At 40.2% G+C, this 22914-nt stretch overlaps 3 protein-coding genes and 1 long non-coding RNA gene across 14 annotated transcripts in view; 3 read left to right on the top strand and 1 right to left on the bottom strand.

Annotated features, from left to right (window-relative positions):
- The window catches only part of LACTB (lactamase beta), a 28649-nt gene extending 10233 nt beyond the window's left edge, over nt 1-18416 (top strand). For 6 of the 9 annotated variants that reach the window (XM_071754858.1, XM_071754862.1, XM_071754861.1 and 3 more), the window contains 5 exons: nt 7-73; nt 1828-2018; nt 2372-2717; nt 4273-4438; nt 5034-8443. In XM_071754858.1, coding sequence (XP_071610959.1) covers nt 7-73; nt 1828-2018; nt 2372-2717; nt 4273-4438; nt 5034-5577 — 1314 coding nt within the window. In that variant the 3' untranslated portion in view covers nt 5578-8443. Of the gene's footprint in view, nt 1-6; nt 74-1827; nt 2019-2371; nt 2718-4272; nt 4439-5033; nt 8444-18150 lie in introns of those variants that run through there. The other 3 variants (XM_071754864.1, XM_071754863.1, XM_071754865.1) reach the window with 2 other exon arrangements.
- RPS27L (ribosomal protein S27 like) lies at nt 9342-13189 on the bottom strand. Its single transcript, XM_071754896.1, has 4 exons — nt 13040-13189; nt 12504-12612; nt 10289-10399; nt 9342-9531 (listed from the first exon to the last, which is right to left on the bottom strand). Exons 1-4 carry the CDS (start codon nt 13043-13045, stop codon nt 9503-9505), a joined length of 255 nt encoding a protein of 84 aa, XP_071610997.1. The 5' UTR covers nt 13046-13189; the 3' UTR covers nt 9342-9502.
- On the top strand, nt 11654-12422 carry LOC139801087 (uncharacterized). Its single transcript, XR_011728056.1, has 2 exons — nt 11654-11747; nt 12117-12422. It is a non-coding gene; the product is annotated as an uncharacterized lncRNA (long non-coding RNA).
- A 567-nt stretch (nt 18417-18983) lies between the features above and the next one.
- Nucleotides 18984-22914, top strand: part of RAB8B (RAB8B, member RAS oncogene family) — a 28813-nt gene continuing 24882 nt past the window's right edge. For 2 of the 3 annotated variants that reach the window (XR_011728054.1, XR_011728053.1), the window contains exon 1: nt 19004-19205. Coding sequence is in view for 1 of the 3 variants with exons in the window: in XM_071754895.1 (XP_071610996.1) it covers nt 19082-19205 (124 nt within the window). In the remaining 2 variants the exon portion in view is untranslated. Of the gene's footprint in view, nt 19206-22914 lie in introns of all 3 variants that reach the window. The other variant, XM_071754895.1, reaches the window with a different exon arrangement.

The raw sequence follows: 22914 nt of genomic DNA, 5'->3' as shown, positions 1-22914 counted from the left end.
TGATAGGATGAAGCAGGAATTCCAGGTATACTGGTTGGAGTTTCTGTAGATGGAAAGGAAGTCTGGTCAGAAGGTTAGTACATGGCAATAGTACTCATGCAAGCTCTTGGGAGAGTATGAACATTTTAAAACTGAACAGTTTGGATGTGCTTATCAGGCTGGGATTTCATCCACTTGTTCTGTCTCTGGACAGTGGCCAGAAATAGGTGCATAGGGAGTATGAGGTGACACTTGCCTTGGTAAACATCAATAATTTCCATGAATCGCTAAGTCATTAACATCCTGAGTGTGCTAAAATAGCTCAAGAGTTATGGTTACAAACCTTTCTATCATTGATTTGTCAGATCAGTCTTGAATATACTTATATTCACAGCATGCAGCTGTACAGTTGTCTGGTAGAATTGTATATGGGTGATAAAAAAATGTTCTCCACACTGGAACTTAAGTAGTCAGAGTAATAACCTGTCACATTTGGTGATCTGTCTCCTCTTTGTGGCCTGAGGTTAACAGGTGTCATCCTTCCAGAAATTGTCAGTTTTCTGGATGCAGAGTTTAGTTTTAAATGGTGTTTGTTAGTACTGCTCATATCATGTACTCATTTGATGTTTGTTTTAAAAAACACCAAACCATGTCTGTTTTCAGAAACATTTTTATAAGACCTTTGGGGTTTTTTTGTTTGTTTGTTTTTTTGATGACTTAAATGGTAATAATATATGACTGAAGTAAAATTGTTGCTAACTTCTAACAGTGTAACAGAGTTGTTTCACTGATTTTATATATGTATAAATCTGACCACATGCTGTACCTTACCTATGTTCTGTGACCATGGTACTAAACCTCTTTCTTGCTAAGCTGATGAGGCTGATGTGAGATTTGGAAAGTATTTTCACTGAGGGGTACAGCACCTGTGTTCACGAGCAGCATGCAAGCACTTGAGTAGCAATTTTACATAAAGAAAAAGGTCTTGGGCAACTGAAATGGCATCTGTTTGTTTGGTTTCTTGTATTTTGGCAAGGGTTTGTTGTTTCTTTTTTCTGAGAAGTTCATTATTTAGGCTACAGTTTTATATGACAGGCATGCATTGCTTTGCATGTCTGTTTGCAGTAAAAACTGCAAATATGTCCTTACTGCATTTCATAGCTTCTTATGCTGCAGCATCATTGCACAGTATCTTAAAACCAGCTATGACTGGAGACTGGTCTGGAAGCTTGATAATTCCTTATTAATTCCAGTTCTTGCTGCCAGACTTGTGGGTTGGTTACATAGGGAGACTCTGAAGCTGTCTTCTAATTGAAGTGTTGCTGAGAGATGTTGAAACATGGTTTACAGCATCACCTTTCATTACAGCTTAGGTAATTGCTATGAGTTTGTGAGTTACTTCCCTTCTCTTTTTTTCCATTGATAAAATAAAACCCCTTACTGCTTAAACCATTCATTTAGAAGAATGAAAAGAGTGTTTATGACTTAGGTCAGTTATTTTACAGTCTAGATTTTGATCTTTTTTTTGTTTTCTACATTGAATATTTGACCTCAGGAGTGTAAATTTTGGCTTAATCTTCAATGTCACTCACCATTGTTTGTTTATTAGTTAATCATTAACTTGGAATGCCACTGGCCAATAAAATTGGTCTTTGATTCTGATTAACTATTCCTCTTGCACTAAAATGTTAGTAGCTTAATTGAAGCAGGGGTAGTCCAATGCTTCATGTCCCTGTTTAGCTATCGGAAAAGCATCCTAAGCAGCCAGTAAATCTAATTAATTGTAAGTAATTGATTCAGTATATGTCTATGCAAAATACTCACTGCAGTGTTTTTATTTTCTTATAGGCTTGGGTTATGCTGATGTAGAGAATCGTGTGGTGTGTAAGCCAGAGACCATCATGCGAATTGCCAGCATTAGCAAATGCCTTACAATGATGGCTGTTGCTAAGCTGTGGGAAGAGGGTAAACTGGATTTAGATGCCCCAGTGCAGAAATATGTCCCTGAATTTCCAGAAAAAGTCTACGAGGGTGAAAAGGTAGGTAACTATTGATAACACTTCCTTGGATTTTTGGTCCTGTCATCGCACAGCTGTATGTGTACAGGTGCCTGTGTCTGGATCTGTTCATGTAAAACACCAAAAAGTCACTTCAACAAGTACTGATATTTGCTGCTTGAAAGAGCAAGGCTGGAAATTTGGATCTTCAGTTTTGTATCAAGTGTGTTGTGTGTGCAAATATGTATATATATTAACAGAGTTTAATACATTATATGTAAAACATCTCATAACTTTGTTCCTTACTCTGTTGAATTTTTCTTTTCTGATGATTTACCGTGCATTATATCCATATTAAAGAGAGCTCATTGCTTAATATCTTCCTCTCTACCTAGGTTGCTATTACTACAAGACTGTTAGTGTCACACTTGAGTGGCATTCGACACTATGAAAAGGATATTGCAAAAGTTAAGGAAGAAAAGGAAAAGGCAAACAGAGCACTTAAGCTAACAAAACCCTACCAGGATAAAGAACAAAAAGAAAAAGAAGGCAAAGGGATTGGAAAGACTGAGGGTGACAAGTCAAGGAAAGAACAGGAAGGTGAGGTAAAGAGCCGAAATTCAAAACCTGGCAGGAGAGACAAGGAATTTGAGCAAGAAGAGTATTATTTGAAGGAAAAATTTGAAAGTGTGATTGAATCACTGAAGATATTTAAAAATGATCCTTTATTTTTTAAACCAGGTGAGTTTCTGTTCATTTAGACTGAATTGCTATACATGCAGTGAGGACTGTGGATGCCAGGAAAGAGCGTGTGAGGGGGTTTGCTTTTGTTTGGCTTCTTCTCCCTCTTTTTTCTCTCTCTCCATTAAAAACTCCACAGAGAGGTACTTGGGTTGTTCAGCACAAGTCATCTGGTTGTGTAATTGTCTTAAAACTGATGCAGCTTTTGAAGACTGAGCTGATCAGGTTTTTATCAGTTTAATTTTATTTAACAGTCTTGTATAGATATCTTTACTGACTTTAGGAATTATGCTTATATAGACACTTTGTAATGTCTTACCTGTGCCATAATCCATCAGGTTTAAATTGTGATATAGTCAAGACTTAAAAGGTAATACAAGAAGTTCCAGATAATGCAGGTGAGAAGAGGAAGCAAGACCTCGGGTAGAAATAAGACTTTTCTCCCATGAACTCTGTGTAATGCATTAACTGCTATGAAAGTACTGAATTTATAAATGCTAAATCAGATTATGATTTTGGTAACAAAATATTGTCTACAAAGTATTTTTTAAGCAGATATGAACTTGCTCATTTCATGCTGTGGGACTTCCAGATATGAATCTGAAGAGAGAATTTTCAGTGAGACTCTAAACCAGTGCTAAAAAAAACCTACAGAAAGACTACAGAATCACAGAATTGATGAGGTTATTTATTGTTGGAATTATTTAACTTAGTTCTAGAGAGAACTTCATGGCACTTGAGGTGTAAGTCCTAAATGAGTTGGGCTGCCAGACAAATTATATGCATTTCTATTAATAAATAACATGCATTTAAAGAGGAGGGGTATGGAGGAGGAGAAATGAATCACCATCTTGGAGAGTTCTAGGAACCATTTAAAGTAAACAGATCAGTCTTGACTATAGGCAGTTTGGCAATGCTTGGTACATAGATCTTTCATGAAAGGTGTTAGCATAAGGAGATTTTTAAAAAATGAAACATAATTTGGCAAATAAATTATATTGTCATTAATAATGCACGTTAGCGCTGATTTAATCTTTCAGGGTATTCTAGAACTAGGAAAGTAGAACTAGACCCACTAGACCTTTGAAAACCTTCTACTCTTGTCTTTCTTTAGGGCATAGACACGCAAGTCACAGCAGGTGAACATCTTTTAAGAAGTAATTTTATGGTTAGCTTCACATTTCCGAATTCAGACTTCCTTGTTAGAACAGGTAATGGTGAATCCTGTGGAAAGGATGTTAAATGTCAGTCTTCATGTGCTGGCAGGAAACCCAGCTTTACATGTAGATTCTCTGAAAATTTCTTAGCTGTGTTCTTGCAGCTACCAGCACTTAGAAAATGTCTGCTGCACTGCAGAAGTTCCTAGGATCTGGTAGCATTAGTTTGTGATTCACATCATAGTAAAATGGAGGTAGAGGGGAAGACTTCTAATTGATTATTCATTATGTTTACATTTGTATTCGCACGTGTGATTCCTTGAATTTTATCTTTTGTATTTCATTTAAGGATTGTGCACCTAAAATTGTTTTCCCCTTTCTCACTGTTTTTCTTCCAGGTAGTCAGTTCTTGTATTCAACGTATGGCTTTACTCTCTTAAGTGCTGTTGTGGAGAGAGTTTCAGGACAAAAATTTACAGATTACATGCTAAAAATGTTTCGTGATTTGGATATGATGTCAACTGTACTAGATGACAATGAAGCAATGATATATAACAGAGCAAGGTAAACAAGGACAAAGCTTTTTTTGTTTTTCAGAAGAATTGTTGCTCTATCTTCATTTGCCAAATGAATCAAGAATGTGTGGGAGATTTGGGGTTTTTTTGTAAATGAGGTGGCTTGTAATTTCAAAGTAGTCGCATAACTGATTTTAAATGTCAGCAGTATGGTATTGGTTCCGTAGTTAGGATGTAAAATGACAGAATAGGAAATATTTCCTCTTATAAGAGTATATATGGGGGGGTGAGTGACAGTGATGATGCTTTGCACGACACCTTTAATGAGAAGTTTGCATTTATTTGGGGTACAGGTAGGCAGGTGGGTGTAAGTAAAGTAAAATAAAGGAGTAACTAGAATATTATGTTAGAATACACAGTAGCTTGATTTGCTTAATATACAGATACTGGTTTAAGAATTCTGTGGAATTCTTGTTGGTCTTTCTGCAATAAGTGTATTTACCAAAAAATGTGGTTTGAAAAATTCTGAAGTTTCATGAGAACAAGCTCATATGTGTTCATTTTGCACTTTTAACACAGGCCAGCTTAGAAATACTTGAGCATTTTATCAGGGAATGACAGGTTTAATTTTTCTTGAATTTTAGGTATTATGTTTACAACAAAAAGGGACGGTTGGTCAACGCACCGTACGTGGACAACTCTTACAAATGGGCTGGTGGTGGCTTTCTGTCGTCAGTAGGTGACCTTCTTAAATTTGGAAATGCCTTGTTATACAGTTACCAAGTTGGACAGTTTAAAAACACTAATGGCAAACTTCTTCCTGGGTACCTCAAACCAGACACAGTTGCAATGATGTGGACCCCAGTGCCAAAAACAGAAGTGTCGTGGGACAGGGATGGGAAATATGCAATGGCTTGGGCTGTAGTGGAGAAAAAACAAGAATATGGCTGTTGCAGACAGCAGAGACACTATGCATCTCATACAGGTGGTGCTGTGGGGGCAAGCAGTGTCCTCCTAATTCTTCCTGAAGAGCTGAACCCTGAAGCTATAGAGACTGGGCTGGTGGTACCACCTAGAGGAGTAATTGTTACTATAATCTGTAATATGCAATCAGTTTCACTCAACAGCACTGCCTTAAAGATTGCAAGGGAATTTGATAAACAAAAATGGGCACAATTTATAGATTAAAAAAAAAAAGAGACATGTAAGTGAACTCACTGTACTGAAATGTGAAAAGCAGATGGAGAAAGGGATTCATTGGACTTTGAGATCACTAAGAATGCATAAAGAAGAAGCATTAAAAATCCATTTGATTAACTTCTGCTAGTGGTGCTAAACTTACGTGTAACTGGAATTAATCTCTCAGGGAAGTTCCTAACTTACAGAAAAGGAAAATGTAAGTAAAATTTTACTTCCTGTAGTACCTGTGTACAGTATCATTATAATAGCAGGTTTTTTTACTCATCTTGCCAAGCACTTGACTAAGATTAATGTAAGTAGCATTGTTTTATTGCACTGAGATGTACAGCTAGAAATTACCTACCTTAAATATTGAACTGTTGCATAATTTGATTTCTTGGTTTGAACACACAAAGATGTAATACATCAATATCACAGTTACAGTTGGCCAAAACTGTTTAGTATTACTCTTTCAAGAGAAATTACTTTAATGTCATTTTTTTAATATTTTCACATAGTTCTTTTCTTACTTGCTTACAAAGAAAAAACAAAACAAACCCCAACCAAACAAAAACCAACAAAACCCTAACCTTGAAGCTACCTCCTGAATGCAGGTTATACCAGTAGTACACTTCTTTCAGAGCTCTGGATTGTTAAGAGTTATAAAAGAATGAAGCTAGCAAGTAAAAATGGTTTTGTTATTCATATGTCCTTTCAGTTTTTATTGGACACACAGAATGTGTGAAACTAGTGTGAAATAAGGGTATTATTTTCATGATTGAATGTGCCCAAATAGCACAGCACTTTGAGCTGTCAAACTGTCTCACTGGTTTCCAATGATACCCGTGCCAACTTTGGTAGCCAGAAATGTCACTGTATACTGTAACGTAGATAGTTTTGTAGATACAGGAATTAGTAACTCAAAGCCCATTCTTGAAGTAATTAGTAGAAGTCTCACAGACTTTGAGAGGATTGTATGGAAAACCATCCTTTTTTCCATTTGCAGCCCTGCCTCAAGGAGTTACCTGTGCACAAAGTTGAACAGGAAATTGTAATGAGTTTCAAAGAAGCATTTTCTAATCTTTACTTCTACTATGGGAATACAGTAACATATGAATACATTTATTTTATATGTTCCATAATTGCATGGAAGATATCCATGAGCTCCAAATGTACCCTCACCTCATTTCCCCTGCAGTTACATCAGTATTTCCAGACTGAGACAAAACATAACCTTCAGGAATACTTCCCTCCCTGCACTGTTTAGCAGCTCTGCATCTCTGAATTTAAGGAGCGTGATGTCTTAGGTAATAGCTGGCAATAAGAAGACAGCTTTACCTGCCTCTTTGCCAAGTTAGTGCTATTAGTATTAACTTTGTAGCTGTTACTTGCCCTGTGATAAAACATGTCAGCTCTGTTCTCAGTATGCCCATGGTAACATCTGTTAACTGAGATTGACAAACCAAGAAACATAGTATCTGGAGCAATCAGTGTTTTTACCTACATTTTTAATTGAAGATAGCAAGACTGGTGTAGTACCCTTCATAATTATAATCATTCTTGTGCCTTAAAACAGAAAAAGCTTGCACCTAAACTATTTGCTTGGGGTTGTTTTGGCCCACTCACCAAAACTTTTTTTTTAAATTAATAATGGATTGTCTTTATCTCAAGATTATCAAATCTACAGAGACAACAGAGACCCTTTCTGAACAAACTTTCATTTGGTTGGGCAATGAATTATTTGCTCTTCCACTGAAGCAGCTGCTGTTGTTTGACAGTTCCAATACACAAGTACTGGAGGTGAACATCTACAATAGAAACTTTTTTTTTTTTCCAGCCTTCAGCACCTGCTAGTTGGGTAAACATGGAGCAGCAGAACTCACTGCCTGTTTACAAAGGGAATGAGAGTTAGGTTAGCTGACTTTTTCATGTTGGAGAATACACAAATAGAAATAGACCAAATACAATGTTTTAAATACAGAAAATCTAAAAAAGCACCACTTATTTTAGGATTCTAATATACTTGTATAATTAATCTTGTATACTTGTATAAATAAATTTGCACATGGCATTTATTGTTCTTGAAAACCATTTTTCATACTTGAAGGAAAACAAGTTTAACTCACTGATTTGTGCTTGGGTTTAGACAGAGATTCAAAATGTAGAAGGTGTAGGTTTACCATTATGCTTGTCTGCAAATGACCAAACATGAATAAACCTAAATATCTGAAGTAAGTAACAGTAAGAAAAGTCTAGGGCATTTATAACACCAAGGCATTAATGACAGTGTCTTACTCCCCTAATAAAGTATGTTTAGTCACCAACTTTTTATATGCATGCCAAGTTCTTTATACTGATCTCCCCTAACTTAACACTTACAAAAAGCTTCTGTTGTCAGATATACAGTATTGGAGATACTGTGATGTCTAAGTTTTATCTTCCAGGACCTGGAACAAAAAAGGTCACAGACTTTCTCTGATTAGGTATTAACTTAATGAGTTCTGTTACCTTTCAGGGTGGAGGAAAAGAAGGCAGAGATACAGACTAGAATTAAGTCTGGGGTTAGCATATGTATTCAAGTCAAAAGGGCTACTGGTATCTTTGTTCTGAAACCAGTTATTTGTGTACTGGCATTAAGTGGGGGATACTTATTAATTAAGAGCAGCTTTCATGATGAACTTGTCCTTAAATTAACCTTTATTGTGAAAACACAACATGGCACTAACACAAAACTTAGTTTTCTTAAAAGGCATGTATACTAAATTGGTGCATCTATTTCTGTATCAAACACCTACCTTTGCATCCAGTAATCATAAGTGTTCACTGTCTGAACTGTATTTTGGTTACTAAAATAAAATCTACCTTGCAAATACAACAGGATTTTATTAGAAGATTTTGTTTTTGTTTTTTTTAATAGACTAGAAAAGTACAAGTTTTAAGTCATAAAAACAAGACAGGCCAAATAGAAATTCCCACCAACAGTTAGCTCACCATGATATGTGATGCTTTGAAAGAGGTGTTAATACATGAGTTGAGGTATTATTTAGTAAAGTAAGGTAAGTGGAAGGCTTCATAACAATGTTTTCTCATGGTTTTTTAAAAATTCCACTTTAACAGCCATTTGGAAAGGGATGGCTTTTAAAAACTGACTAAAAACCTGTTTCCTTGTTGCAAAAAGATAATTATTTAATACTGAAAATATGCATGGTTTTGCTGTTGTAGTTTTTTTTTTTTTTTAATAACTGGATACCATTCACAGTATGTTTTACACTGGCAGTTTACACTGGTAGTATAGTTTGCTTACTTACTGTTCCTTACCTACCACATGCCTTGTCTTTAAGGAATTCTTTCAGTGTTTTGCAAAAGACCCCTTTTCTTTTTTGGTATAGAACTCTCAGTATAGGATACCAAGTGCAGTTTCGAGACCAGATTAGAGGGAGGGAAAAAACCATGCACTCCAGAAAACCAGCTGAACGTGAGTAACTTTGAATTTTTATCACCACATTGCTTTAGTGCCTTTATGGTGTTGAGTAATGTGAAAGCAAATCATTCATTTTAAATCAGTCTGCCCTTTGCAACCTCTCCAGTTAGGGTAGCTGCAGTAATAAAGGATACAAAATTCATTCTTACAGCAGTCTCTGACACCGTATGCATTACCATGCTGTAGTTGATGATTAACAAGTAGAAGGATGCAGCAAGTCCAAGGTTTTTATATGAAATGACACCACCCAATTTAACAATACACTGTTTGCCTGCAAACTTGCAGGAAAAACTTGCACTTAGATCATTTATTGAAAAAGAGATTCCAGCTTATTAGTCACCAGTAGTGTGACATTTTTACAAAATCAATAATAATTACATTGTTGCATTAACAGGCATTTTTAAACTGGTAAGGCTCTCGGGAACACAGATCCAAAACCACATGCTGAAGTGTTCAGTGTTGCTTTCTTCTAAATGAACAGCCTGTGAAGAAATCATAGGAGTATAGATATTAACAGTCTTTAAATTGTTTCCATTGCCTGTGCCCAAATGCATAGGGAAACTCATGCAATAAATTTCATTTTCCTGTCCCACAAGAGGTGAAAATTAAGCACTTTGAGTATTATCTAACTCAACCAGAGGAAGATGGCTGTCATACATTATCAGCTTTTCATATGCCCCAGACAGTGGGCTGCATTTCAAATTACTGGTGCTATGCCAGTTATCTGCATACAATTATCTGTGGCTATTTGTTCCCTTTTAATTTGTACATACCAAATTTTGATTAAGCATCATGAACCAGGGAACTGCCTTACAGTACCACCATTTAAAAACAAACAGGACATCCTCCACTGGCTGCCAGTGGCACAGAATCCCTTCAGCCTGGCAGAAGTACCCTACTTCTTTCAAGGCGCTTTTTAAAGCTCTAAACTTAGCTCAGAATTAAACAGGCTGCATTTATTGCAGATAGGCTAAAGGAAATAACAAGTCAAAGCAACTAAAATCAAGTATGTTTTACAACACAGCTGCCTAGCTGCATACCCTACCCATATAGCTCTTTAGAAACAAGAATCTGAAAAAAAATTGCAATTCAGGGCCCATTAACAATGTTAGCCAAGTATAAGCAAGTTGTAAAATAACCTCTCCAGTATTGGTTCTCAAAATCAAATATTTTCAGGCCATAAACATAAATGCATTTATGTAAGTGGAATATTGGGGCTGCTAAACCCTTGCCCCTTACCTTCTGTGAGCCTGGCTTTCCCCCCAGTAGGCTGACACAGGACAGTTGAGCATCCTACACACAGAACTACTGTCTGAGCATGGCTGAACACAGTGGTGATCTTATAGCATCCTGGAAAACAGCATTATTAAACTTTACATTGAGTATTTCTGGCATGACTTTTTCATTGTATGTGTAATCAAATTAGAAACTCTGAATGCACTTCACAAAAATGGATCTAAATTGCATTACAGGGCATGCCAAGTAAAAAAAAAACAAAACGTTGTTACTGTTGTCTGAAGTAATTGCTTTTATGAACATGCATCTGAAAGCAAGTTAGTTAACTGAAACTGTTACAGCTCCCCGAATGAAAATGAACACAGCCAGATGGCTGACAAGGCTTAATTTTCCTCTACTATGTCTCTGAGGAGAGAGATGAGGAGTTCTAGACTAGCTGGCTCTGCTGAACAGAACTCATCCAGCTAGAGAAATATTTAACTTGTAATAGTAGAACACTGATGTTGACCAAGTCTGGCAGCCCTGAATATAAACACTGCTCAAATACAAATCTGTATTTGCTTTCTGTTTAATAACTGGTGCACCTAAATCATGTGCTTGTTTGCATTCTACAAAGCTAGCATCATATTTAAACAAGAAGACTTGCATAGAATAACTTGATTAATTCCAGATGTAAGAAGAGACATCAGCAACACTTTGTCTACAACTTGTGAATTCTATGGTTTAAGACAGAATGAAATGATGCTCATAGGCACTTGGATTTGCACTGCTTTCATTCTTTTTCCTGAAAGTATTTTTAATTAGACGAGAAATTTCTGGAGGAAAACTTGTAAAGGATTTAATCTAGATGTGGATATAGAAAACAAAGGTGAGGAAAAAATCCATTTTCAGTACATGTGGGTCACAAGGGCAAGACAATGTATATTGCGAGGAAGGTTCTCAGAATTTTTAACCTTGTGATTTTTGCAGGAAATAGAACCCAGTCCATTTCAGTAACTGGTCCATTTCAGTCCATTTCTGTCCATTTCAGACAACATGGAATGATGCATAAGAGCACTGGTTATCTTCAGTGCCTTCTTCTTAGCATTCTCATTATTGAGGCTCTCCTGCTTCATTCTACATAACCCTCAAACTCAATAACCAATTGATCCAACAATAATGAAGACAGACAGTGACCTACAGGTCTATGTTGACATTAGCTGCATCTTAGCATATGCAAGTGTGTACACTGGTTTGAAGAAAAATTTAAAAAAAAACACCTGTGGCTTAGCCTTCAACCATGTGTTTTTTAAAAGTAACCACACTTTACTGCCAAAAAAAAAAAATAATTAATTTACCTCACTTTTAGATGGAAAACATGCCTCAGAGCTTCTTAAAAATCTAATCTGCTAAGAAAGAATTAGAAGAAAACCTGAAAACAGCAACAATTCCCTGCTTCTAGTCAGGATGATCACTATTGGAAGTAAGTCTATGCATTTTCTTACTACTATAACCTTTTTATACTGCAGTAGTTTCTAGGAGATAAATTACCATACTGGACAATTTCTGTGCCTCGATATGGATGTAAAGAACACTCCTGTAACTGTTAGAGAATATTGCGTTTTAGTTAGGAGCTTGGTTATACAGGTGTTTCTGAGCTAAAGTAATGAAAATCTGTGAAAAGCAGAAATAGCAACACTTTAAATATACTCCTGTACATGTGGGCTAGATGTCAGCTAGCTTCTTAACTGCAGTAGGAGAAAAAGGCAGTTGTATATGTTTAACTTTCTATGTAAAATCCAGGTATGCCACCGTTTGGCCATGTGAAGAGTTTTTCAGGTTGCTTTTCCAGAATCAACCAGCTGAGACAAGGAGGAAGACAGTGTAGCCTTCTATTTGAAACTTTTGGGCCATGGATGCATCCATTTCTTATATATGCAGATCTGGGTTTAGGTTTGTTTTTTGTTTTTTTTTCCCTCTACTTATCAGGATCTGTAAAAATCTAATGTCAGACCTCCAGAAAAGAAAATAAAAAGTTGATTAAAACAATCAACTTTTGAACACTGAGAACTTTTATTGTTAAAAAAACCCAAAGCAATATACAGACATTTTTTTCTCTACAGAACAGATAAAACACATACGGAGTAAATAAAATAAAGATCAGACCTGTTATGAAGATGAACCACCGGCAAAATTTTTTTTGTTCATTCTGTAAGAAATAAACACCTTAACTTTTTACCTGGACATTTTACATCCATGAAGTAGGAGTTGGGGCTCTGCACGAGACGTTTCTTTTTGTGCTTCTTCTTCTCATCCTCTAAGGAGGGATGCAGCAGGTCTTTGGCCAGCTGGGTGGGAGGAGGGGAGGAGGGGAGAAGCGCAGGGCAGGGCAGGTCAGGTCAGGAGGGGAGCGGGGAGCGGGCTGGATGCCGCCGCCAGCCCCTCCCCAGCACGGCCCTGGCGCTGGACCCAACCCCCGCGCCTCGGGACCTGAGGGTACCGGCGGGACAGCCGGTACCGCTTCCCAGAATCACAGAGCGTTAGGGGTTGGAAGGGACATAGAAAGATCATCGAATTCAACCCTCCCTGGCAGAGCAGGATCACCTCGCAGCCGCTGCGGGGTACCGCCGTTTGCCAACCCGAGCCAGCGCAGCGGCTCCGGGGCCGCGGTGTCGGCGGGGAGGCCGGGGCCTCCGCTTCCCCACCCCATCCCCAAGGCCGCCGTGCCGCTGCCCCGTCCCGCGGAAAGGCCCGGCTGGTGCTGGAAGCACTCACCGGCATGTCTGCTGCCCGCCACGCTGGCCCCAGCCCGGCCCGCCCCTTCCCGCCCGCTTCCGCCGGGACTCGGGGCCGAGCTGCTCCGGGAGTCCGTCCGAGTCGGATCTGTGGTGCGGGGCGGGAGGCCAACCCTGCGGGACGGCTGGCAGCAATGCCGTCGTGTCACTTCCCTGCCCCTAAACGGATCCGTTTGGCTGGAACTGCTCAGGAAACGAGGGCAGAGAGTCGGGGTGCCGGAGCTGCAGTGCTGCGGGGGGTGTGCGGCTCGCAGGAACGCGCCGACGCCTTTCCCGGAGACAAAATGGCACTTGGAGGAAAAGCCGGAGTGAGGGAAGCCTTCCCGGCTGGTCTGCTCGGGCATCGGCGCTCCCAGACTGATCAAGCACAGATGGACGGAGTGTTCATAGGAACGCAGCTCTCTTGTGTAAAACACCTGCCCGTTTTCCCCTCTTCACAGGTTAATACGTAACACAGGTATTTTCAGGTAACAAATGGTGTCTGTAATTCCCATCTGATTTCATATTGGATGGTGGCTAAGTTGTCATCCGTGTTTCATATGGAGTGACAAACTGAATAAAGTTGTACCTATGTGGATAGTCTTTTTGCAGTTTCCCACCCCAGCCAAAAGGAAAAATGCAGAAAAATTTATTGGTTAGCATTTATGTGTTTAAATTGATTCAGAGAGCCTGTGAGAAATAACAATATTGCAGATAGATTAATTATTTTTTCTTTTTAGTAAGAGGTTGAGTATTGGGGTTTTTTTCCGTAAGTCAATAAAAATATCCCCAAAGATAATGTTAACCCTCTCGGATTTAGCTTCATGGAGCCCATCACATTTTAAAGTGTAATTCACTGCACGTCCAGTAAGTGGCACAAATAGACCTTCTGAAAAGTGCTTTGTGTGAAAAGTCTTCCAAAGCCTTCAACAGGCGTTGTGTTGAGCTACATCCTTTTTTAAAGGGAGAACTGATGCATTTAGCATAAATTATTGTAAACTTTTGAGATGAGCACGAGTGTAGATTTCAGTTTTATAGAGGTGTATCTTTCCAACAAAAATATTCTCAGAGCTGGGTTTGCCTCTCTGGTACTGTCACTGTACCAACTTCCAAAATTTTCTTCCCACCCCATGTGCTGTAGTGCTTCAAGCCCTTTTATTGGTTTTCCCCTTGTTGCCATCACAATCGTTGTCTTGTAACACTGTAATAGTTGTTAGCATTGTTTCCTCATGGGCTGGAGTGGTGATGACACAGATAGAGGTATTTTGGAATTATTTCTTGGGGAAAGTATATCATGGGGAATTTAATATGAAAGGCTCTGACTCATACTTTCCTCTGCATGCTGTCCTATGAAGCTAGGAACATAAACCAGTTAGCAGCCTCAAGTCAGTTCCTGACCCTTAGTTGTTCCTTCTTCCTTTCAGTCTTTTACAAATGTGTGCTATTTATCTGCAGGCAGAATGGAAAGGGGAGAATCTGTTTATCCTCTTGATTCAGAATATGGAGATTCACAATGCATAGACAGAAAAAAGAACTTATATAAGGGCTGCCCTACTTCACCTCTTCCTCCTTCCTTTCCCTTCTTAAGCCTTTCCTCTGAAAGGAGCCTCTGATGCTTAAGGAAGAATTTAGTACCCAGTATACATGAAGAGTTTGTTTCTGTGGAAGGAGGGGCACACAGGATGATCTGAAAACAGGTTGTGTTGGGACACATTCCTCTGTTTGGTTCTCTATTTTGGTTTTACTTGGAGATTCATTTCCTTTTCATAACTGCTTGTAGCCCAGTTCTAATGTGTTACCTTCAATCTCACGACTGAAGCTTTTTTTGAAGTGTACTCTTTAGAAAAGGTTACTGAGCTGTTCTGCACAGTTTGTGGGAGGGAGGGGAGTCTGCAGGGGAGTCTGGGTGGGTCTTTAGGATTTGCTGCCTGTTGTTGGGAAAATACAGGCTTTTTGGGGGGGTTACTACAAAACCTTGTTTAAACTGACAGTGTTCACTGAGGAAGTGAGTATTTACTGATTTTATAAAAACAAATCCAGCCTAATGATGCTTATGGTAGTTTGTCTGGAATACTGAAATGTGGATGGGTGTCTCTGTAGTACTGTCATTAAGAATGTTCAGATTTCCAACAAGTGGGTTCACTTCAAGTGGTATGTTTGATCTGGAATGCAATCTGCCTGTGGTTTGGCCTATACCAGAGAATTAAGTATTGTATTTGTAATTGATTATAAATTAATGGTGTAGACTGTGGCCTGTAGTCATGTGGTTTAAATATGCTTATATTTAGATAGTTTAGATTAGCATTGGAGCTTGAAGAAGGTCCACTTTTAGCACTACTGTAACAGCAAAACTGGAAATAAATGGAACTTGCAGATAAGAGTATTACAGTGCTTTTCCTTTCTGGAATTGAATGGCACATACTCTAAGTAATTTTTTTTCCAGTAAAGACTTGATTTAACCTATTCTGTATAAAGTTCTGCAGCATACACACACATGGAAAATTCATACATTTAGATCACTAAAGGAGAGTACTGTGCTTTGAAAAGACCAAAACAGTTAAACCCGTGTATTGATCTTAAAACTAGGAGTTAAAAGCAGAACATGTTGATGTGCCAAATGCAGTAAGACATTTGAGCACAGAAGTATCTGCCTGCAGGGAAAGATATATTTAACTGGAACTGGGGAATAAGAGACATGGATTTAAGGGCATGTGTCACATGCTGGCCATCAGACAGTAATAAACTGCTGAGGCATCTGCAAAAACCGAAGTTGTTAAAGATATAAATCAAAAATATTATCATAGTAGATAGCAGAGTCCAAAAGCTACGGAGCAAAGCTCATGTTAATGATTTGTGGTTAGGTGGCATTTGGGGCAAGACTGCCTCATAAGATTATCTTTTGTGGGACTTGGACCTGTGGATTACAATTAGTGCCAAAATGACAAGATCCTGGGTCTACCAACATAAATTCTATTGTTTTTTTGAAACACTTGACTTAAACAATTAAGTTTTAGAATTTCCTGCAATTCCCTATGCATTGAGCAGAGAAGCTTTATTAAAGCTCTCTTCTTATTTAACATAACTCTCTTTTTACTTAACCATTCTCAACTTTGAACTGAAGGGAAAAAAGGATTTTTGAAAGACAGAAGGTGTCTGTCGTTTGAAAAAGTAAAACTGAAAGCGGGAACAAAGTAGCAATGGATTCCTTTGTTTTTCTTAAAAACTGAGGTGTTGGTAAAGTAGTCAGAGACATTTTCTGGGTTTTTTAATGCATATGTAAAGATCGTTGAATTTTGCATGTGAATAGAGGGAGTAATTGCACTTTGCTGGTCGGGTTTGTATCAGTGCCTTTTTTTAAGCTGAGTGCTCTAACAGGCACATTTTACACCTCAGTGACTAACAGCATTCTGCAGTGTCTTGATTGGAACTCAGCATCTGTACATTGGATGAGCTTCAGCTGTGGTATTCAGGCAAAACTGTTAGCGCAGTCATTTAGGGGTTGTAAAAGGGTTTTAAATTTTGTGGGTTTGAAGTGTACATCGTGCTGTAGCAGTGGTTAGTGACAAAAGGTAAAGCATAGCATCAAATATTTTGTTCCAACACATCCAGTGTTCCCCTCAGTGGTTCCCCCATGTCAGAAAAAAGAGAAATGTTTAATTGTGATTGATGTATTTTACTGTAATGCAGTATGAAACAACTGTTGCCTTTTCCAATTTAGTGCAAAAACGAACTCTGGGCTTCCAAGTATTGTCACAGAACAAGTATCATAGCTCTGATAGTACTCCTCAAAGTTTTGGTCATGTGTCACAAAGTATACAAATGTACAATTACAGTTTTTCCATATTCTAGAAAATTAAAAAATGTAACTTAATTTTTATATCTTGCTTTTCAAGTTGTTAAGTAAACATCTGTCCCTGGGGTCTGGCAAACTGGCACATTTCCAAATCAGAACAGAACGCAGCACTGCAAAGCACCAGTGTAATTAAAGAGGGAAGTAATTTGCATTACTCTTCTATAAAACTACTCTTGAGTAACAGATGGCGATCACAAACATACTGCTTCAGAGACATATGGAAGCCTATTTGTTCCATAAAACTCAAGAGTGAATATTAACCCCCAAATTACTCTCTTCAATGCTGAAATACAATTGTGCAGTAATCTTCAGTATGGCCGTAATTACAGTACCTAGTGGCTCACATCTCTGAAAGTACAGATACAGGGAAGTGTTTTGGAGATTATTTTTTTTTCATTTGTGGTTTCCAGGAATCTGATTGTTCATGCTAGTCTGAAATAATTAACCAATATGGTTTGACTGCTTCAGTGCCAGGTTGCCATTATAATTCATAAACCTAAATCTTGTAATAAGTGTTGTAACAACCCATATTAACATCCAAACAGACCAACTGCTAATTACAGGGTACAAGAATGAACCAAGCCACCATATTTCCACATTCCACCCTGAACTGGGCAGAGGACAAAACTGGGCGTGGAAAAAAAAATTAACTGGCAATTCCCCCCATTTTTTTTTCACTGCCTTGATTCTGCTCTATCACATAATATCCTGATCTCCCAGAGGTCTTGGTTAAACAAACAATGACATTTTTAATCACAACATCTCCAATATAAAATGAGATTTTTGTACACTTAACTGGAAGTTGGGTTAGCATTTACGACAAGCTCGTAATGAATTGACCTTGTACAGAGATTTACATCAGATCTGTCACTGGATTTTTGATGGTTTGTTAGCACAAACATATTGGCCAGTGATGCCAGCAAACTGAGACCCTAAGAAGGAAGATTTAGCATAATTAATAACTAGGAGCAGAATAACTTTTGCTTTTTCAAACTTTAGCATGGCTGAAGATATTTGTCTGGAGTGGTTGCTCAGAATTCTGTGTACAAATACAGTAGTAACAAGGCCTGAGACTAATTTAGCTCTAATTTACCCCATCAGATGGTCAGTTAGTGTCATGGAGGGATTTTTTGTGTGTTTGGTATTTGGAGGCTAACCATGTGTGACAGAATTTTAATATTCAAAACTGTGTTTGTTTGATTCTGTGTTTGATTTTGTTTGAATCCGGGCTGTTATTCCCACTTTTTCCATCTCTGCAGGTGATGGGCAGGGGGTGCCCCACTCACTGGTGCCCGGGGGCTGCTCTTGCAGGGAGATGAGAGGACACCGGGAGGGAGCCGAGAGGGAAGCTGATGGAGGAGAGTCCCTTAATTCATGATCTGGGGGAAGCAGCTTTTTCCTTTGTTTTCCTAAGAGGGAAATGAGAACTGTTGTAGTGATTTAAATTATTAGAAATTTCTGTTTATAGCTTGTCTGAAGGCTACAATTTTAAAATTAAATTAAAGCAATATCTCTTTGCTGTCTTTTTTAAGCGTTTCAGTAATGCTGTTTGTTTTTATAGTGCCTTGTGACATCCTGCGAGGAACACAGGGCGATGAATACGTAATGAGGCTGCTGAGGGATGGGAAAAATCTGTGTAAAGAGATCGGGGAAATGTTTATCCAGAGTAGCCCCGTTGTTGCAGGACACCCGCGGGCTCAGTGTTCCTTCTGCCTGCGCGAAAATTTTTATCTCTGTTGTGTGAACAGATTTTTTTTCTTACTTGACACTCCCACGCCAACACGTAGACGCTTGTGGCCCCGTTCGCGCTCGGCGGTCACCGGTGCGCAGGGTGACGCCGGGTCCATTGTGTGCCCGGGGCAGAAGAACGCGCGGCTGTTTACAAACACAGCTGCTTTCTAACCCAAATTCAGCCCCGTCCCGTACGGAACGAGGCCTCCGGGCTGCTCCCGGCTACTTTTGTGCCCTCAGGGCCTCCCGGCACCGGGCCCGGGCCCAGCCCTGTGCTCCTGACTACTCCTCCCGGCGGGCCCGTGGTGCTTCCGGCGCGTGTGACGCCTCAGCACCGCCTCCCGTGAGTGGCGGCCGAGCCCGGGGCGGGGCTCAGCTCCCCGGATCCCCCCGCCCCGCCTCGCCCCGCCCGCCTCCCGCCGTCGCCCCCTCCTGCTGCGGCGGCGAGCCCGAGGGAAGATGGCGAAGACGTACGACTATCTGTTCAAGCTGCTGCTGATCGGGGACTCGGGCGTGGGCAAGACCTGCCTGCTCTTCCGCTTCAGCGAGGACGCGTTCAACACCACCTTCATTTCCACTATCGGTGAGTGAGGAGGCGCCGCCGCCATCCCGGGGCCCAGAGGGGTCCCGGCCGGGGCCCTTCCGCGGGGAGAGGAGCCGCCGGGAAAGAGAGAGGGAGGGAGGGACGGGGGGCGCCGCCCGTCTGTCCGCCCGGGGCTGGGGCCTGGCCGGGCGGCCTCTGCGCGGGAGCGGGCGGGCGCTCCGCCGCCGTTACGGGCCCGGTGCGGGGGGAGCGGCAGCTCAGCCCCCGCGCTCGGCAGCGCCGCTGTCGCCGGCTCCGCGGAGGCAGTGGGGGCCCGGCGGGGGTCGCGGCGTGGGCAGGCCGCGGGGGGAAGGGTCCGCCCGGGTGCGGAGGGCCGGGGTTCGGCTCGGGAGGGAGAGACCGAGGGAGGCTCCGTCTCCCGGCGCCTCCCTGTGCCCCGGCGGCAGCAACAGTTGTGCGGGGCCGTGCGGGACGGGATCAGCAGCAGCGGGTCCTGCGCAACACTCACCCCGCTGCACGGGCTGAGCTACAGGAGGATCTTCTGCCGATTTTTCTTGCGTTTTCATTATTGGTTGTTTCGAGTTTCGGTGAAAATTCTCGGAGAGTGGCAGCGGGCACGGGCTGCTCGGGGTAACTGGCGCAGTGACAGTGGCTGAACCCTCCCGGCAGATCGTTCACCTCTCGTTTCGCAAGTCGTCTCCATGCGTGTCTGTGTGTTCATGTACGTGGAGCTCACGGGTTTTTTTGAGGTTTGGAGTAGTTATGCTCAAGCTCCTGAGTCGGCTGGGATTTGTAGCTCCTTAGTGACCGACTGGACAGAGGAACCTCCTTGACAAAAGTTGTGTTTGATTATCAGCTGGGTGGTGACAAGAGGTTTCTGAAGCTCAGCTGACATCATACAATGGCAGTGAGATGTGATCTCTCAAAACAGACTGGTGTAGCATGTGTTTCTGTAAGATTTGGCAGCCTTAAAATACGTTCTGCTGAGCTTCAGCATAAGCAAAATTTTCAAATTCTTTACAGAGTGAAACCCTAGTCTGATGAGACTTGAGATTTCTGGTTGGCTACTCGTAGTGTGGGTCACCTTTAAAATAAAATTAAGGATGAAAGGGTAAACTGCAGTCAGTGGAGGTTGCTGGTATTTTGGAGGGCAAAACTAATTCTGGCTTTGAAGAATAACAGTAACACAATGAGTAGACTCTTTGCTGGAAGGATATTGATTTAAAGATTCAGTGGAACAATGTGTGACTTGCTCTGCGTTACCTAAATGCTCTGTTCTCTTCAGACATTTTATTGTGATCAACATAGTGCACAGGGAAGAGACAGGTTTTTATACAGGCAGATGTGGTTGACTAAATAAGGTATGGCTGGTATTTCTAATGTTTCAAGAACAGATTTTCTGCATTTCAAAAAAATATTACTAAAGAATTAAAATAGCACATTGCTTCTCTCTCTGCAACCATTTTCAAATTGCTGTATCAGTAACATCAGCTAATCAGGGCCTGAGTAGAACTTAACCTGAAAAAGGTATTTTGCTGTAACTGTGGCAGACTAAAAACCTTAATAAACATTAATACATGGTGTATAAAAACTAAGCCTGTGTTGGTTTTTAGAACAGCCTGTGCTGTTCTAAATGTAAAATACCTCTTTATACTTATAAAGAGACAGCTAATATAAATGGGTGTGTCTGTCTTTTAGCCATTTTCTTCATCTATCTGGAACTGTTTGGCGCTTTGATACTTCTTTTTCTCACTGATTCACTTGGAAGTTTTGAGGACTGGGAATATGATGTTGTGTTTTCTTACCTTATTTAGTTAATAAAGGATTTGCTCTTGTTTCCTTCCTTTATATTTGCTTTCAAAAGGGTCTTATTATCACCACTATCCAACTTGAAGAAAGTTGCTAATAACTGAGGTATATCTGTGACTCTGTAGGTAGTATTTGTGATTTCACAGTTACGTTTTCCTTCTTGTAATTTATTTTTTCCAGTCCCTTTTATTTTGTGCTAAGGGCCAACAAAGAGGAAAGTTGACAATGCAGGAAATAGTGAAACTGTTCATGAAGTGCTGATGTCAGCTGCAATAAAAGTGCTTGTGTTTTTTCAGTTTTCCTCATGTACTGCTTGTATTACTTTTAGGTTAATCATGTAGCTCTGATCTGTTTGTTCCTGAAGGCAGGCTTGCACACTTGCTCTCTGTGCTGCTCAGTACTGGTCAGTGTTGTAACTCATACATCGGGTGGGGCATTCCACTTTTTAACAATTATGTTTATTTTCCTTGACAAATAAAGCATAAGCAACAGGGGTGTGGAAGGAGAGGCAGGGATACAATGCTTTTTCCAAACTGCCCCCCTGGCCAGTTGGAATTTTAACGTCCCCAGATTCTTCCTGAAGTACAAGCTGCCAGGTTGCTCTGTTTATATGATCTCCAAAAGTGGATTTTGCAGTATGATGGGGCTCACAGTGTGTGTTCGATTCACAATGACTTTTAATTAGCACGCACGATCTCCTGTGCCCTTTGTGGTGCCCTAATTCTGCTCTGCTCTGTCCCTCCTGTCAAGATCAGAGTTGGTTTAACTGTAGGAGTCTGAGAAGGCCTGTACTTGAGATGTGTTGATGCTAAATTTTATTGCTTAATCTTATGCGTGTAAATGCTATTTGTGAGTGAGGCAAGTAATTTAGATTATTTCTTCAACTGCATGGGGTTCAACTTTTTAACTGTTTCTTTTTTCTTAGATTCTACATTCAGAAATAAAAGCAAAGTTTGTTTCCATAATGAAAGGCACCCTATATAGTGTCAAAACACCACCAATCATTCTTGTAATTTGCCACTCCTGCTGTTGAGCAGTTTAACTGGGGTTAAACCATAACACTTCAGTTTCCAGAGCAATGAAAAATAAGGGAGGAGGTTATGGAAATATTGCTTTATTATAGAATTATTAGCCTCAATACATATATTGCAGAAGTGAGTCAGTAATGAATTGTAGTTACTTTGCCAAATGCCTTATATACTTGCATCATACTTTTCAGATTATTTCTTTTCTGCTGTTATGCAAAATGTGCCTCTAAGGCTACATCATGGTAGATTTCTTGGAGGTTTGCAAATGGTCCCTTGACTTCTCTCCTCAAGACTCTGGTCATGCTATCATGATGGCTTTACTGACTTGGACAGTAAGGTCTTCCTGCCTGCTGTCCTGTGGCCAACAGTTGCATAAGAAGTGGAGTAAAAGGGCAGTGCATGTAGATTCATAATTCATACGACTTTTTCAATTCTTTTTTTGGCAACTGTTGGCTCAAGAGTCTTCCTGTCTTTGTCTTGACTACCTGGCATAAATCATGTCTTCAGCTAACTTTGCTACCCATTATGAGGAGTGAACCAGCAATCCTTTTGGTTATTGTGAGAGATGTGTTTTCAATCTGAAAACCCAGATTGGCCTTCAGCAACTTGAGGCAAAGCAGGTCCTTGCCCTTCAGCAACTTAAAAATTTTTATATTGGGCTCTGTAACTCCATTTGGAAAATTGCTAGAAGAGTTGACAAGTCATAATACTGCTGAGGTTCTTAGTGAGGATCAACATTTCACTGTTAACATGGGATAAAGCTCATTTTTACAGTGGCAATGTGTTTTATAAGGTTGTGTTGTTGTTTGGTTTGCTTCCTGAATGGAAACTTCTGCTTTTGCACAGTTCTACATGAAAAGTAAAATGCAGCAGAGTCAGCTCCTTTTCACACTTCAACAGCTCCTAAAGCA

Source organism: Heliangelus exortis, chromosome 11 (assembly GCF_036169615.1).
Source record: "Heliangelus exortis chromosome 11, bHelExo1.hap1, whole genome shotgun sequence".
NCBI classification, from domain to species: domain Eukaryota; kingdom Metazoa; phylum Chordata; class Aves; order Apodiformes; family Trochilidae; genus Heliangelus; species Heliangelus exortis.
This window is presented reverse-complemented; position numbering and strand designations above follow the sequence as displayed.